The 15,339-nt window shown below is 52.8% G+C and overlaps 2 protein-coding genes across 3 annotated transcripts in view; one reads left to right on the forward strand and one right to left on the reverse strand.

Moving 5' to 3' along the window:
* Positions 1-8,673, forward strand: part of CUNH19orf57 (chromosome unknown C19orf57 homolog) — a 25,215-nt gene extending 16,542 nt beyond the window's left edge. For both annotated transcript variants that reach the window (XM_013355077.2, XM_013355076.2), the window contains 4 exons: positions 2,215-3,327; positions 6,147-6,244; positions 7,703-7,795; positions 8,076-8,673. In XM_013355077.2, the coding sequence (XP_013210531.1) occupies positions 2,215-3,327; positions 6,147-6,244; positions 7,703-7,795; positions 8,076-8,202 (1,431 nt within the window). In that variant the 3' untranslated portion in view covers positions 8,203-8,673. The remainder of the gene's footprint in view (positions 1-2,214; positions 3,328-6,146; positions 6,245-7,702; positions 7,796-8,075) is intronic.
* A 744-nt stretch (positions 8,674-9,417) lies between these two features.
* Positions 9,418-15,024, reverse strand: Nanos3 (nanos C2HC-type zinc finger 3). Its single transcript, XM_026777901.1, has 2 exons — positions 12,633-15,024; positions 9,418-9,648 (listed from the first exon to the last, which is right to left on the reverse strand). Exons 1-2 carry the CDS (start codon positions 13,087-13,089, stop codon positions 9,602-9,604), a joined length of 504 nt encoding a protein of 167 aa, XP_026633702.1. The 5' UTR covers positions 13,090-15,024; the 3' UTR covers positions 9,418-9,601.
* Positions 15,025-15,339: the final 315 nt, after the last annotated feature.

Genomic DNA, 15,339 nt, shown 5'->3' on the forward strand with positions numbered 1-15,339 from the left:
GCTCTGTAGACCAGGCTGGTCTTGAACTCACAGAGATCCACCTGCCTCTGCCTCCCGAGTGCTGGGATTAAAGGCGTGCGCCACCACCGCCCGGCGCAGCTATTTTTTAAATTAGTTTTGTTTTATTTCTTTTTGTTTTTTGAGACAAGGTTTCCTCTGTGTAGCTCTGCCTTCCTGGAACTTGCTCTGTAGACCAGGCTGGCCTTGAACTCAAAGAAATCCACCTGCTTCTGCCTTCTGAGAGCTGGTATTAAAGACATGTGCCACCACCACCTGGTTTAGAGTGTAGATATTTTTTTTTAAGAACAAACAAATGAACCTGGGAAGTGGTGACACACGCCTTGAATCCCAGTACTTGGGAATTACTGAAAACAAAATAAGAAACTCCCAGTACTTAGGAGCCAGAGACAGGTAGATCTTTGTGAGTTCCAGGACAGCCAGGGCTACAAAGAGAAACCCTGTCTCCAAAAAACAAACAAATGACAAAAAACAAAAACAAAAAAAAAACAAACAACCCAGCTATAGTTGGGCACATTGATGCATACTGGTAATTGTAGACCCAGGTGTCTGAGGCAGGAAAATTTCGAGTTCAAGGCCAGGCTTTACTACGTAATGACAGCCGCCTATCTTTTCTTCTTTTCTTTCTTTTTTTTTTGAGACAGGGTTTCTCTGTGAAACAGTCTGGCTGTTCTGGAACTCGCTTTGTAGGCTAGGTTGGCCTTGAACTCACAGATATCTACGTGCCTCTGGCTCTCCAGTGCTGGGGATAAAGGCGTGCACCACCACCACCTAGCTGTGTCTCTCGTCAACAACAAAAAGTGCAGCTTATGGGCAGACAAGATGGCTCAGCCTGTAACAGTGTTGGGAGACGGAAGCAAGTGTCTGAGTTTGCACCAGCTTGGTCTATGAAGCGAGCGCCAAGCCAGTCAGGCTGCACAGGTAGACTTAGTTTCAGAACCAGTATATGCAACAAGCACAGCCTGAGTAGAAGGTCACTGTTGCCACAGCTGCTTAGCTTCCTCATCATGGTGGCACTTTCTGGAGGGAGAGATTCTTAGACAGGTGACATGGAGCCAAGATTGGCCCTTAAACTTCTGATTCTCCTACCTCTGCCTAGCAAGTGCTGGATTACAGATGTGTGCCACACCGCTGGAAGGTAGGTCTTCCCCAAGCTCACATCACCCCATCATGACGTTGTACTAGAGCAACTCAGGGTGTTAGCATTGGAAGACGTGAGTAAAAGGCACAGGGAACTTTCTGCAGCAGTTTTTACAACATGATTGCAGTGACCTCACAGGAGAAATGCACCTACTTCACCATCATCATCATTGAGCTCTCGAAACAGAATCTCACTATGTGGTCCAGAACAGCCTCAGACTCTGAACCCCTCCTCAGCCTCTCAATGTGATGATGTACCGTGTGCCACCAAGTCCAGCCCAACCCCAGCTTCTTTGTAATGGCGTTTTTATTACCTGTGTGCATATGTATGTATAGGAGTGTGGGTGTTCCTCAGCCACAGTGTGAATGTGAGGATAAGAAGTCAACTTTGTGAAGTCTGTTTTCTCCTCCATGCCGTGACAGAAAGTGCCACTCTATCCACCGGGCCTTCTCACTGGCTCTGGTGTATCTTATTTTTTTTTTTTTTATTTATTTATTTTTTTTTTTTTTGGTTTTTCGAGACAGGGTTTCTCTGTGGCTTTGGAGCCTGTCCTGGAACTAGCTCTGTAGACCAGGCTGGTCTCGAACTCACAGAGATCCGCCTGCCTCTGCCTCCCGAGTGCTGGGATTAAAGGCGTGCGCCACCATCGCCCGGCATGGTGTATCTTATTTAAGTTGATAAGAGGCTGGTGTGATGGATCAGCAGGCCAAGTCACTTGTCACCAGATCTGACAACCTTAGGACCCTCGTAGAGGAAGCAGAGTGAACCGACTTCCACAAGTCGTCCTCTGGTCTCCATTTGTACATTGTGGCAAGTGTGTGCATACACACATATAATGTAATAAGCTGATGTGTCTGGAAGCAGAGCCTTTAAACCCTTCATTAATTCTCTGGGGTGAGGGTAGAACTCAGAGCCTTGTGTAACTAGGCAAGTGCTTGCTGTACCTAGTGGTGGGTCCAACCATCTGACCCTGAGGACAGGGCTAGTATCAACTAGAGAATTCTTCAGAGTGCTTGATTGTCTGAGGCGGGGACTGAGTCTTCTTATTCCCACAGGAAACACAGCCAGAGCTGGGTCCCCTCCAGGCAGGAAGCCAGCCAAAGGAGGACTCCCTGAGGTTCCCTTTCCACGATGCCCAGAGGCCAGAAGACCAGACATGGGCAGATGGTGCCTGCCCAGAGGAGAGGACCATCTCACCAGATGCTGGAAGCCTAGGGAACAATGACTTTGAGATGCAGAGGGCCAGGGTTCAAGACAGTACTAGCCAGGAAAGGCACCTGTCAGATGGTGATGCCAAAGGGAGAGAGGCAGATGGCAGAGCCCCACAGGAAGGAGGTGCCCAAGGAGGGGAACCCCAGGAAGGAGGCATCCTCTACCTTTCAGCACCAGCTCCTGCCTCAGACCCCACTGTACCTGTCCCCACGCACATACTCAGCAGCACAGAAGCAGCACCAAGCTGCAGCAGCCCAGCAGATGCCTCTCTTACGGACAATGTCATCACAGCTGTGAGCTTAGATCCCTCTGTGCTGCAACAGAGGGCTCCAGAGGTGGCTGGGCTGCCAGGCTCTCCAGATGGACAGACCCCTGGTGGAGACTGCACTGGGACTCTGCTGGGCTACACACCTCTTGCTGAGGAGACCACAGCAGGCAGAGAGGAGGTCAGGCTGGAAGAGGGGTCCCCTGGTGACATCCTGGCAAGCCTCACTGAGACTGAAGTTCTTGAGAAAGAAGAGCCCATGGTAGATGCTGGAGATCCAGGCCATATAGAACAGGAAATGGGTCCTGCCGTCAAGACCAAGGACCCTGACTCTAATGGACAGTTGCCAGGAGGGATAGGAATGCTGCCTTTACAGGCCCAGCCCATGAACCAAAAGGTAGTGGAGTCAAGCAGCCTAAACTGTCATCAAGACTTTGAGGGCCTCAGCTTGTCCCGTCATACCTCCTCTCAGCTAGAGCATAGCTATGCAGCTAGTGACCCTCCCCAGAGGAAGGCCTGTCATAGCAGTCCAGGAATTCCCATAGACCTGGCAGGACAGCAGCCATCAGTTCCCAGTTCTAGAGATCAGGCTGCATGGCAGGAGTCCTCAGCAATGGAACTAGACTTCCTGCCCGACAGCCAGATACAAGATGCCCTGGATGTCCCCAATGTGGAGGCCCTACCTGAGCAGGTAAGAGCCTTCCTGTGCTCAACACACACACACAAACACAAACACACCCTACACCCTGGTCAGTGAGGTTCAAAGGCAAGATGGGGCTTATGGCTGGGCGGTGGTGGCGCACGCCTTTAATCCCAGCACTTGGGAGGCAGAGGCAGGCAGATCTCTGTGAGTTCGAGACCAGCCTGGTCTACAAGAGCTAGTTCCAGGACAGGCTCCAAAACGACAGAAAAACCCTCTCAAAAAAAAAAAAAAAAAAGATGGGACTTACGTGTCTGACACTTCATTTATGCATCATAGACATATGGAGGACACACAGCAGCCTTGAGCACAGTGGAGTCAGGTTTTCCTGAGAGGCAGATCTGCTGGTTATCCGTGCGGGCCTGACTTATGTGACTGGGACCTCCCTTCTGTAACTAGAGCCCTCTGCTGTGCTACCCATGCCCAGCATCTGCTCCTGGCTGGCAAGGGGACGTGGGAAACCACTACAAGTCACACTCCTGAACTGGACAGAGCCCTCGCTCCCTTGAGATTGCCGGGAATCTTTTTTTTTTTTTTTTTTTTTTTTGATTTTTCGAGACAGGGTTTCTCCATAGCTTTTTGGTTCCTGTCCTGGAACTAGCTCTTGTAGTCCAGGCTGGCCTCGAACTCACAGAGATCCGCCTCCTCTGCCTCCCGAGTGCTGGGATTAAAGGCGTGCGCCACCACCGCCCAGCTTGAATCTTGGGAATCTTGACAAGATTTTCCTGCAGACACATGAAAAATCATGCTTTGTATTATTGTTCCTAAGGGTCTTGTCCACTCACAGCTGCTCAGAAACAGCCTTCTGTGCCTCTAAGCCAAGGCCAGCCATTCAAGGTCACTTGTCAACCCTTCTTCTTGGGGGGGGGGGGGGGGGGGAACAGCCCTGCTCTCGCTCTCTGGACCTGACAAAGAGTTGTTTGCCATACCCTGAGACTAGGCAGGGTGTGGTACAGAGGCTGAGGGAGGCCAGGCACCTGCTGGAGTGGAGAAGCCTGTGGTGTGGTCTGCTGGAGTCTAAAGCTGCTCTGTCTTGGAACAGAGCTTGGTGGTATCCAGTAGACTATGCAAGTATCCTCCCAAAGAGCCACAACCTCCTGTTGAGATATTTAGCTAGTCCATGTTGACACTTTGAAACTTTTCATAAGACATAATCCCACAATGCAAGCAAAGAACTGTATCTAGTGCTCAATGCAAGAAACAGACAGCCATGCGTCAAGGCTGAGTTCCATCCTAGTACCAAAGGGATGGAGAGAGAGCCTGCCCTCCATCCTTGTTGGGGAACTTGTTGGGCTATACTTCTCAGGACACTGGGCCTGTGGTGTACACCAACGTGACTTGTCTTAGTACTGTGAGAAGCCAGGGTTCCATCCCACTTCTGTAAAGAAAATCTATCAGGACCAAAGGAATCTGACATTCAGCTTGCATCAGACAACAGACAGCGCCAGCCTAGGACACAGGGTATTTCTGAACAAGTCAGGGTGACCCAGGCACTGAGCATGCTCCCACTAGAAGGCCATCAGCAGCCCAGCTCAGCTGGAGGGCAGAGGCTCTATCTCCCAACATTGGGACACCTAAGACCAGGAAAGGGTCTCCTGCTGGCCTCGCAGCCATTTCCACAGAGGGCATGACTGTAGGTCACTCTGCAGTGACAGTCTCAGCCTTGCACAGTGCTCTCCTGCCAGAGATGTGGTGGCTTTTCCTCACAGCTCCAGTGTTGGTCTGAAGCTGGCAAGGTGGCATGGCTGAATGGCATGTGTGGGGCCTTGGGCTCCATCCCTAATACTTCAGGAAAACAGATCTTTTCATCCCTCCTAGGGTTTGGGCATCAGCTGGACATATTTGGATGAGGCTTTCAGGGCTTCAAGTACCATAGCCCCTTTTTTCAAAGGCAACACCCCCACAGGCATGCTAGAAGTGTGGCCCCTTTTAGAGGGAAACTTCCCCACAGTTGAGCAGTGCAGTAGAATGGGCAAATGTGAACATCCAATTTCATTTCATTTTAGATGGTTTGGCAGGTTGCCCTGGCTGGGCTCAAATGACCTTCCCAGGTCTGTAATGCCAGTCCAGCACTGTCCTCTGATGAATTCCCATGCCAGCCTGTTCCAGACTTTTCCATATAGGACTCTCATGCTTGAGGCAGGTAACACCTCCTTTCTGTGGTTGCCACTTGGGTTCCAAGACTGTGTCTCTGCAGGCCATGTTGACCTTAGACCTCCAGAGTTACATGTGCCCAGCTCCAGGGTCTTATATATATATTTTTTTTTGAAAGGCAGAATCTCAGTCTCACAGTAACCACACTCGCACAGGGTAGCCTGGAACCCAGGAGGCTGGCCCCAAACTCACAAGCACCAATCCTGCCCTCACCCCTAAGTTCTAGGATCACAAGTGTGTACCACCATGCCTGGCCATGGTTTTTGTTTCTTTTTCATGACAATTCTCACTATGTAGCTGTGGCTGTCCTGGAACTCGCTTTGTAGACCAGGCTGGCATTGAATTCACAAAGATCTGCTCGTCTCTGCCCCTTCCCCCCAACTCCCAGTACAGGGGTTAAAGATGTGCGCCACTACACTCAGCTTTGCTCCAGGATCTCTGAGATACCTTGGGATATGTCCACAGGGACTGGGGTAACACTCATCAGTGTATCACGAGATGTATGGCAGCCTGTTACAGGAACAAGGAAGGAGGGCAGAGCAGCTGTCTGGAGCTCCTCCTGGGCATCACGTTTCCTCAGGAGCTCAGCTAAAGGGAAGTCTTAGGTCTACCTCTGCCAGCTTGGGTGATTCACACACTGTCCCTGCTCCTTCCAGGGTTCTCCTGCAGGGAATGTGCCAGGCCTTGGCTGGCCTGTCTCTAGCCCAGATGCCATCGGAGGATCCCCAAAGGTAGTGACCAAAGCTCATCCCAGGTAGGCTTCCCAGTCTTTAATCCAGAATGACAGCTGGGCCTGCTATCTATCCTCTTTCCCCCTCCTTCCCTCCCCCCCTCCCCCGTTTTTTGAGACAGGGTTTCTCTGTGTAGCCCTGGTTGTCCCAGAACTCAATTTGTAGATCAGGCTGGCTTCGAAATCACTGAGATGCACCTGCCTCTGCCTCCCACCCAGTTTAAGCCTGTCACTCAACCACCATGTACTATATATCCTGGGAACTCAGGTGGCCCATGGTCCACACTCAAAGAAGTGCCTGACCTTAGGAGCTGAGTCCCCTGAGGCAGTCCCTCCAGCACCTTAACTGTTCCAGCCTCTTTGTCCATGGGTGGTCCTGAGCTCCATAAACTGGTGTCTAGTCAGGGCTAGGAACTGTGAGTAGAAACAAGTCTGAGGGTGCCCAGCTCTGGCTCTGGGCAGGTACCCTAGGGACTACCCCACCCTTTCTCCTTACTGCCCTGTCTGCCCCTCACAGGTCTTCTCTCTGATTACCTTGCATTTGAACTTGACCATGTCTCTGCAGAGGCTTATCAATGATTTACTGCCAAGGTTCTGTTTCCATCAGGCAATCACAAAAGAGGGCTAGAATGGCACCCTGACCTCCTTGGCCCCTTTCCCTCCTCCAGCCTTCTGCCTGCCACTTGTCAGCAGTCCCTCCCCTACATTTCTCACTCTCCTTCAGTGTGCCAGAAGCAGGTTGTTACTGCGAAATATCCCAGTCAGTGCTGCTCCAGTTTGTGTCCTGGGTCCAGTGGGTGGCCTGGGGCTGAATGAAGCTCCAGCCAGCAGGTGCCTGGAGCCTGTATGGCAGAACCGGGACTCGTGAGTATAGGGATTCAGAGGGAGACAGTTGTTAGCCTGAGCTGACAGGGTCCTTAGTCTGCCTGTACATATATATAGGTTGCACATCCCTATGGGAAATGTGGCATGTCCCTTCCAGATTATCTTGAGTGCTAGGGATTATGGGGAGCAAATGGGGTAGCTCATCTGGGTAGTGGTGGCATACGCCTTTAATCCCAGCACACGGAGGCAGAGCAGGCAGCAGGCGGATCTCTGTGAGTTCAAGGCCAGCCTGGTCTACAGAGCAAGTTCCAGGACAGTCTCCAAAGCAACAGAAACCGTCTCGAAAAACCAAAGTGTGTGTGGGGGGGGGGGGGGGGGCCAGGTTAAGGAGTTAAAATCTAATGATCACGTTAACTGGGAAAAAATATTCCAGAATCCTCAGAGGCACTGGGAGAATAGCCAGGTGGTGCCCATTGGTGAGGAAGGCCATGGCAGCAGGCCCAAGCATGGTAGTATGTGGTGTCAGGGTTGGAGGGAGGATGTTCTTGGTGCAGGGAGGGGCAGTTGGAAATGGGTCGGCCATTATAAGCCCCTCAAACCCAGCGAATGGCTGACTCCGGAGCACTCGGGCCATTCCCTTCTTCCTCCTCCCAACAGACCAGCTGCGGGGACCTGGGCCCAAGAGGCCTGCAGGATGCAAGATGCCACAGACACAGTGCGTGGCCTCGTGGTGGAGCTCTCCAGTCTCAAGTAAGGGCAGCTCAAGTCACCGGAGAGGATAGGGAACAAAGCAGAAACTGAGGCAGGACTACCGGGGAGGGGGGAATGAATATCTGGTAGTCCTGCCACATTCCACCACATTTGTGTGGTAGAATTCCTACTGTCACCTCTGACCTGCAGGGCTCAGGCTTTTACGTTCAAAGGGCAGGATGTGCCTGTACCTGTGAGGAGCCACCTGGCAGGTGTGGTTGGGTCGGCCCTGTGCAGCAGGAGCCCCAGCTGGTACCCCTCATTTCCCTTTCTTCTACAGCCGGCTGATTATGAGTACCCACCGGGAACTGGAGGCCTTCAAGCGCAGGAAAGCCAAGCCTCTGCCTTACCTGACAAAGGGGTTGGGGAGCCTTGCTAGAGGGGATCAGGGCTGGAGAGACCTGTAGGCTGTTACAGCCTGGACCCCCTAAGCCCTCTAGGCCTTTGGGGGTCAGTTTACCTGGGCTCCGTATGCCAAAGGCTGAGACTACCTGAGCTTCAGGATGTCCTCTGACAGCAGGTCCTACCACAGGTGCTCATCCAGCTTCCAGAGCCTCCTGAGATGAGATGCAGTTGCTTTTCCGTTTGTTTCGGGAGGCGAGAGGTGCTCTTTGTTCTTTTCCCTGTTTTGTCCATGTTACTTTTGGGAAAGCGGTGAATAAACGGTGCAGTCATGGCCTGTGAGTCCCAGCTGTGTGGTGGAGACGTTCCCAGCTCGTATGTTCTGCCCACAGACCACTCTACCTGCAGAAGGCTAGGTGTAGGGCTAGCCACAACACAGGTCAGGGGCTCCCCACAGCTCAGTGTCCCAGGTTTCCAGGAGAATGGCTGTGTACACCCTGGTCACATCCAGACACAGGTGGAGGGCACAAAGGCAAGGTCCCAGGCAGGGTGAGACCCCAGCCTACTGCTTAGGAACGAGCTCTGATCATCTGCCTTCCCTCACCCTGCCTCTGCACATGACAGTGTCTGGCTGCATGGGGGGGGGGGGGGGGCAGTCATCCTGTTTGCTGAAGTACATGCCTAGGAGGCTCAGGCCTTCCCACTGAGCCTCTTCCTAGGGAACCCTATGAGACAGGCAGGGTATGACTAACCCCACACAGTCCCTCCTGGCTCTGGGCTCAGACTCTGGATGCTGGGCTATGCAAGGAGCTGCTGCTGTCCCAATGCCATTCACAGACCCGAGGCTACTAAGAAGCCCTTCTCCAGTCACCTTCCTCTTCCCTGGCTCCTAGCCCACCCCAGACCAGGAACAAGGAGGGTCCCGGGAAATCTAATTCCTGTTCTGACCTCAGGCCAGTTAGATGAATGCAGGCAGAGCTCTTCCCAGCACCCCGCAGTCAAGCCCGTAGCTGCACTTGTACCAGCCTGTTTCCCTCGAGCCCTGTGTGCCTTCAGTGCAAGGGGCCCCTATTTTGCATATCAGTATGCAGTGGGTAGCTGGGAGTTTACACACCTCACTGCTGCCCTAATGGTGCCTGCTCCTGATTCAGCTCCCCAAGGTGACCCCAAGATTTAAAGAGCAGTTTGTTAGGTGATAGGGAGTGATGATGTGGTCTGTAGAGTAGAGGGGTCCCTGCCAGCCAGATTCACACCAACTTGTCCCCAGACCGGTTCCACTCTTCACCATTTATTGGGTGCTGTTGCAACAGCGCAAGCAGAACTGGGGGGCGGGGAGGGAGGCTGGCGATCTCCAACAAGACTGGCCAGCCTCAGTGCTAAGCAAGGTCCAGTCTCCAGCACGCCTTGGCTAGGGTACCCCATCGCCCTCCCCACTCCAAGCTCCTAGGCCGTAGTGGAGGGACTTCAGGCCGAGGGTGAAGGTCCAGAGGGCTTCCTGCCACTTTTGGAACCTGGAGGTTGAAAGCAGAGGAGAAATGTGAAATGAGTGGCTCAGGTGGGTGGGCAGGGTACTCAAGGCAGCACTTAGGGCTGCCCGGGCTGCTGTGCCACCTGGTGGCCACACCTGGGATTGTCATCCTGGGACCCAGAGCAAAGCACAGAAATGCCACTCAAGGGACAGTGGTATCTCAGCCAGGCTGTATGGAACCTTGCATTTCTTACACTCTGAATGCAATTCTCAGCTTGCTGTGGCAGCATGCTAGTGAGGGCACCCTCCAGTACCAGGAAGGTATTCCTGTCCCTTCAGAGTTCTGAAACCATCATCTCCATATAACTCCTCATCGTGAGCTTCTCAGGGCTGAGTCCCTTCAAGATCCCACTGGGAGGGATAGGACTGTGGAGCCACATGCAGAAGGCCCTGGGTTCCATCTCCACATCAGACCAGTAATATAAAACTCTTAACAGGCAGGCATGGGTTCATGTCTATTCCAGCATAGGGAGGCTGAGGCATATTCAAGTCCATCCTGAGCTACAGAGAGAGACTGTCTCAACAACAACAAAAACTTCACAGAATGGGATTCTCACCTGCAGATAACCGGCCTCTAACCAGAGTTCCACTGCAAGGTTAAGGGAGACACCCCAGTCCACTGCCACCCTCCCGGAGCTCCCAGACTACCCAGGGAGACAAACACACAGCCAACAACCAAACCATGGTGAAGCAGCCAGCAGAATACCTGAGTGTTCCCACCCACAAACTTTTGGTTTCCCTCTTGAGGCCTCAGAGGAAATGAGGCCCGCAGAGCCATTAGACATGCAAGCACCTGCTATCCCAGCACACCACAGGACAGCCTGAGCTACAAAGTGAAGTGCTGTCTCAGAAAGAAAGAGCTAGCTTACCAAAACCCAGCACCCTTTGCAGAGGCCCCCATCTGGTTCCCAGCACCCATGTGGTCAGTCACTCACCACCAGCTGCCACTCAGGTTCCAGGGCTTCACATACCTCTTCAGGACTGCTCACAGGTGGCACACAAACATACATACAGGCAAGACATCCATACTCACGAAGTAAAATTATCTGCATCTCAGTTGGGTGGTAGTGGCGCAAGCCTTTAATCCCAGCACTCAGAGGCAGAGACAAGCAGATCTCTGTGTTGGAGACCACCTGGTCTACAGAGTGTACAGAGTGAGTTCCAAGACAGCCAGGGCTACATAGAGAAATCCTGTCTTGAAAAAAGAAAGGAAAGAAGAGAGGGAGGGAAGAAAAAGTAAGAAAAGAAACGCCAGGACATCATGCACGGGGTGCCACTCTATATATAGCTAGACCCTTGCCTCTGAAATCCTGGCCCTAGGGTTCATTAGCATGCAAACCTTAAAACTAAACAGGGCCATGGAGAGCTAGTTTTGTAGTTAAGAGTGTTGGCTGCTCTTCCAGAGGACTGGGATTAAATTCCTAGAACCCACATGGTGGCTTCTAACTATCTATAACCAATTCCAGGGGATCCCACAATCTCTTCCAAAGCCCACGGGCAGGCAAACCACGCACACACCTCAATCTTTCAAAACCTTTTAGTTTCAGGTGCTAAGGCCTGGCCTTGGAGGGTGCTGTTCTGCATTTGTTGGGGGGATGGGGAGGCCCCACACTGTAACAGCACAGATCCATCAAGCAAGTTCCTGAGGGGTCCAACTGCAGCCTCTCTATCTTGTTCCCCCATTCCCACCCTGCTGGCTTGGAGCAGAGTCTTCAGGTCCATGACAACCATGGGGCTCTGGACCCCTTCTGAGAAGCCTCCTTGCTGTGTTTGTGGTGTGGAGGTCAGAGGACACTTGAAGGAAATCAGTTTTCTCCAACCACATGGATCCCAGACATCACACTTGGGGCTTCAGCATTATAGGCAACCTTTACCCAGGAGTCTTCGTGCTGGCATGGCACCCCAACCTTTTTATGTTTCTGAATGCGGAGCAAACTCGGGGTCTCTTAAACACTGTGCATGAGCCCTAACTCCCTTAAGTGCCACCTCAAAGATCCAACTATTTCTAGCCACCCCACAGCACACACTCAGTCACATGGACTTTATGATAATAGTTTCCAAGAAGCCCGGACTATACTTCCCACCTCCCATACCAGAAATGAAGGAATTAAGACTCCTACTAGTCACCTTCTCCAGGAAGTCCTTCTGAGTGGGACCCCTTCTTCTGCTCCCTGTTCAGCACTGCCTGAAATGCCACTCTCCTGTCTACCTCATTCACTACTAACCCAGCGCCCAGGGCAGAACAGGCATGAAAGTGTTATTTGGCAAATGAACAAATGATTTCTGGGTTCAGGAAGGGTTTAGCAGCTTCCCCCAATCTTCACAACTCCTGATCCCCAAGTAGAAATCAGAGCTCACCACTACACCCTAGAACATCTGCCTCGGTTGTTCAGAGGGAGAATGACTTCTGTTTTCTTTTTCCAGACAGGGTTTCTCTGCATAGCTTTGCTCTGTAGACCAGGCTGGCCTCGAACTCACAGGGACCCACCTGCCTCTGTCTCCCCAGTGCTGGGATTAAAGGTGTGTGCTGCCACCACCACCTAGCAGGAGAGTGACTTGTGAAAGACCACACAGCAACATGCACCCCACACTCCTGAGCCTTGCTCCACCACACAGCAACATGCAACCCACGCTCCTGAGCCTTGCTCCACCACACAGCAACATGCACCCCACACTTATGAGCCATGCTCAATGCTATACAGCAACATACACCCCACATTCCTGAGCCATGCTCCACACCACACAACATACACCCCACAGTCCAGAGCCATGCTCCACACCACACAGCATGCACCCCCTGCTCCTGAGCCATGCTCTATGCCACACTTGCAGGATGCTTTCAGTTCTACACAACTGGCTGCTTAGCTTCCAAGATACTGGCACCACACATACTTAAACACCCCAAAGAGCTGAGAGCCTAGAATGGGTCCCTTCTCCACCCAGTCCCTACACCACCTGCATAGACACCTGCTGCTGTTTCTCCTCCAGGGCGGTGGCCAGCATCCTGTGATTTTGCCTTGTCAGGCCGAGTCAGCTTTTTGCCTGCAGAATTCCGGGTGGTGTAGCAGTAGACAGAAGTGTAGCCCTGGCCGGTGAGTGGGCAGAAGCGTCGAGTGTGGGCATGCTCCTGAGTGGCCCCACACTGGGGACACACATAATCCCTCAAGATGGGACACAGCACCCGGCCGGCCTCATCCTTCAGGACGTGGGATTGGTAGATGGCACGGGACTCGCCATTGTGCTTGCAGAAGGAGCACAGGCGTTCAGGAGCTGCTGAGGATTCCTTGCTGGCCTTCTGGCCTTCTGGGCTTGGCTTGGGCTCTGGCTTGGGCTCCAGCCTGACATCAGGCTCTTCTTCCTCATGCAGAGCGCCAACCAGGCTTGCTAGGCCCAGATAATCTGTCCACAGATTGAAAGTCCCCATGGCTGGGCAGAGGAGCAGATTGAGGGAAATCACTGCCTGGCTCCTGCTTCTTCAGTCCCTGAAGCTCAGGCCTCTCTGGCTGCTTTTCTACCTTGAGGGGATGTGAGTGGGTGGAGCGGGCAGGCTCTGGGGGGTCCCTCATTGTCACTGGGGGCTTCTTACATACCTGCCCAGGGGGTATATGGTGTTTGTGTGGGCTGGAGGTAAACCAGGAGCCACTGAACCCCCAAGGCTTCCCCTCTCTGTGGGAGGTGGCCAGCTAGGTGAAGAGCTGGGGGCTGGCTAAGAACTCTGCCCCAGGGCGAAACACACTGACAGTGGTTTACTAATTTTTTTCCTCTTCCTTCCCCAGGGGTGGAGAAGGGACCAGGTGGCCTTGGAGTTAGCAATCCTAGAATTTAGGAAGGGGCCTGTGCATGGAGGGGGTGGGGCAAGGACTGGGTTCCAGGGCTCTGGCTTCACCTTCACTAAGAAACTTTTATGCCCACTTCAGTGGCTGGGAACTTAGTCATGAAGTGTGAACGACAAAAAGAAACAGAAGGAGGACATGACTGCCCCTGCGAGGTGGAGAAGGTTGACTGTAGATAAAAGGGACAAAACAGGAGAGTCCAGAGTGGACATGACCAGCAGATTGAGCCAGGTCATGTGAGGAGAGGGGGAGGGGAACCTGGAATGGTGGCGGAGGGGGTAAAAAAAAGAGCATGTAACCAAAATGGCTGGGTATGTAGGAACCAGAAAAGCTGGGGGAAGGGTGGCCCAGCAGAGTCCCTTAACTAGAGAAGTTCAGGGTAGGTGACAGGGTATGCCAGCCAGGAGGACCTGTAACAGGCAGGGACTATAGAGGGACACTGGGAAAACCTGGCAGCTGGAGTCAGCTCTGATATGTTAACAAGCACCTCAGCTGTCTGTCCTGTTACAAAGTGGAGACTTCCTCCTTGAGTTAGCTCAAGGTTGCTCAAGAAAGGGAAAGAGCCCTCAAGCACAGGAGGGCAGGCCATACCCCAGGGCAGGCCATACCCCAGCGCATGCCAGCCCTCTGACCCCCAACACTGCTTGCAATGAGAGGAGGCCTCAGCCTGAGCCCCGAAAGTGAAATGTGTTTGATCCACCCGCCTACCCATCTGTCACATGCCCCTCTACCAATCCACCCATTCCGGAAGTCTCACTGAGCAAACATCCACCCTTCAGGAATGGTTTCTGCCCACTAAGTCCCCACTTTATTTCCCAATTTCAATCTGTCCATCAAGATCCCAGATACCAGTCCATCTCCTCAAGGGGAGCAAGTGACAGGCTAAAGAATTTGGGGATACCTAAGGGGTCCTGTCCTCCTCTTCATCCCTGGGACTGTTGTATGGCCCAGCCACAGTGACATTCATCCCCCGGTGGGTCTGGCCTCCTCCTCACAACCCACCGACAACAATGAATGTTGATTGTGACCTTTACTGTGGCCTGAGAGGGGATGCCAGGCTGCCTGGGGCATCTCCCAGATCTAGAAGGGTCAGGATGGTGATGGGGTAGACGGCAGTTCCAGGCCTCGGGGTCCACTCAACGGTCGATGGTTTGTCTGAGCTGCCCAAACTCACCGACAGGTTGAATGTTCCCCCAAACCCTTGGCAAGTTTCTTGGAGAAGTGGAGTGGGCAGTGGCCCAGAGAGGTGATGGAGAAGCCAGCGTCCCTGGACTCTCATGGAACCAGCCCTCAGTTATTCAGCATCCACTGTCTTTTTGGAGACTCAGGAGAAGCAGCACAAATATAAATCATAACGTTAAAAACGTGGTCCCTGCAACAGAGGCGACAATGTCCCAGTCTCAGTTCATGTACTTTATTCAAGGGATGCACCCAAAGTAGTGGCCCTGACATCTCAACACTGAGGCTTAGAACTGCTGCAGCTCCTGGCCAGCCCCGGCTAAAGAGATAAAAAGAAAGCCTTCCAAAGCGGTCCTGAGGTGCAGATTCCCCCTCTAATTCGTGGGGGGCGGGGCTGAGGCCAAAAAAGATTCCTAGCCACCCTGGAAGTCTGCCGGCCACCAGTTCTGGTCTGAGAGGCTACTGAGCCGTAAACAAGTTCCTTTGAAACAATGTAACTGCTCCTCCTCGGGCAAGCTTGATTGTGAGATAAATAAAGCAGCAATACAATGTAGACCTTTCTACTTTCCCAGGGTCCCTAAACTTGTTTCCTCCTGAGCCCACCTCCCGCCCTGCCCTTCGCAGCCACAGCAGTGGGCTCCGAAAAGAAGGCAGCACTGCCC

Source organism: Microtus ochrogaster, unplaced genomic scaffold (genome assembly GCF_000317375.1).
Source record: "Microtus ochrogaster isolate Prairie Vole_2 unplaced genomic scaffold, MicOch1.0 UNK90, whole genome shotgun sequence".
In the NCBI taxonomy this organism is placed as follows: domain Eukaryota; kingdom Metazoa; phylum Chordata; class Mammalia; order Rodentia; family Cricetidae; genus Microtus; species Microtus ochrogaster.

Bases quoted from the DNA above. Each gene is read 5' to 3' on its own strand.
- Nanos3 (XM_026777901.1), bottom strand. From the start codon at position 13,089: ATGGGGACTTTCAATCTGTGGACAGATTATCTGGGCCTAGCAAGCCTG. The intron at 9,649-12,632 runs GTGTCTATGCAG...TTCAACCTCCAG, and splicing joins TGGAGGAGAAACAGCAGCAG to GTTCCAAAAGTGGCAGGAAG.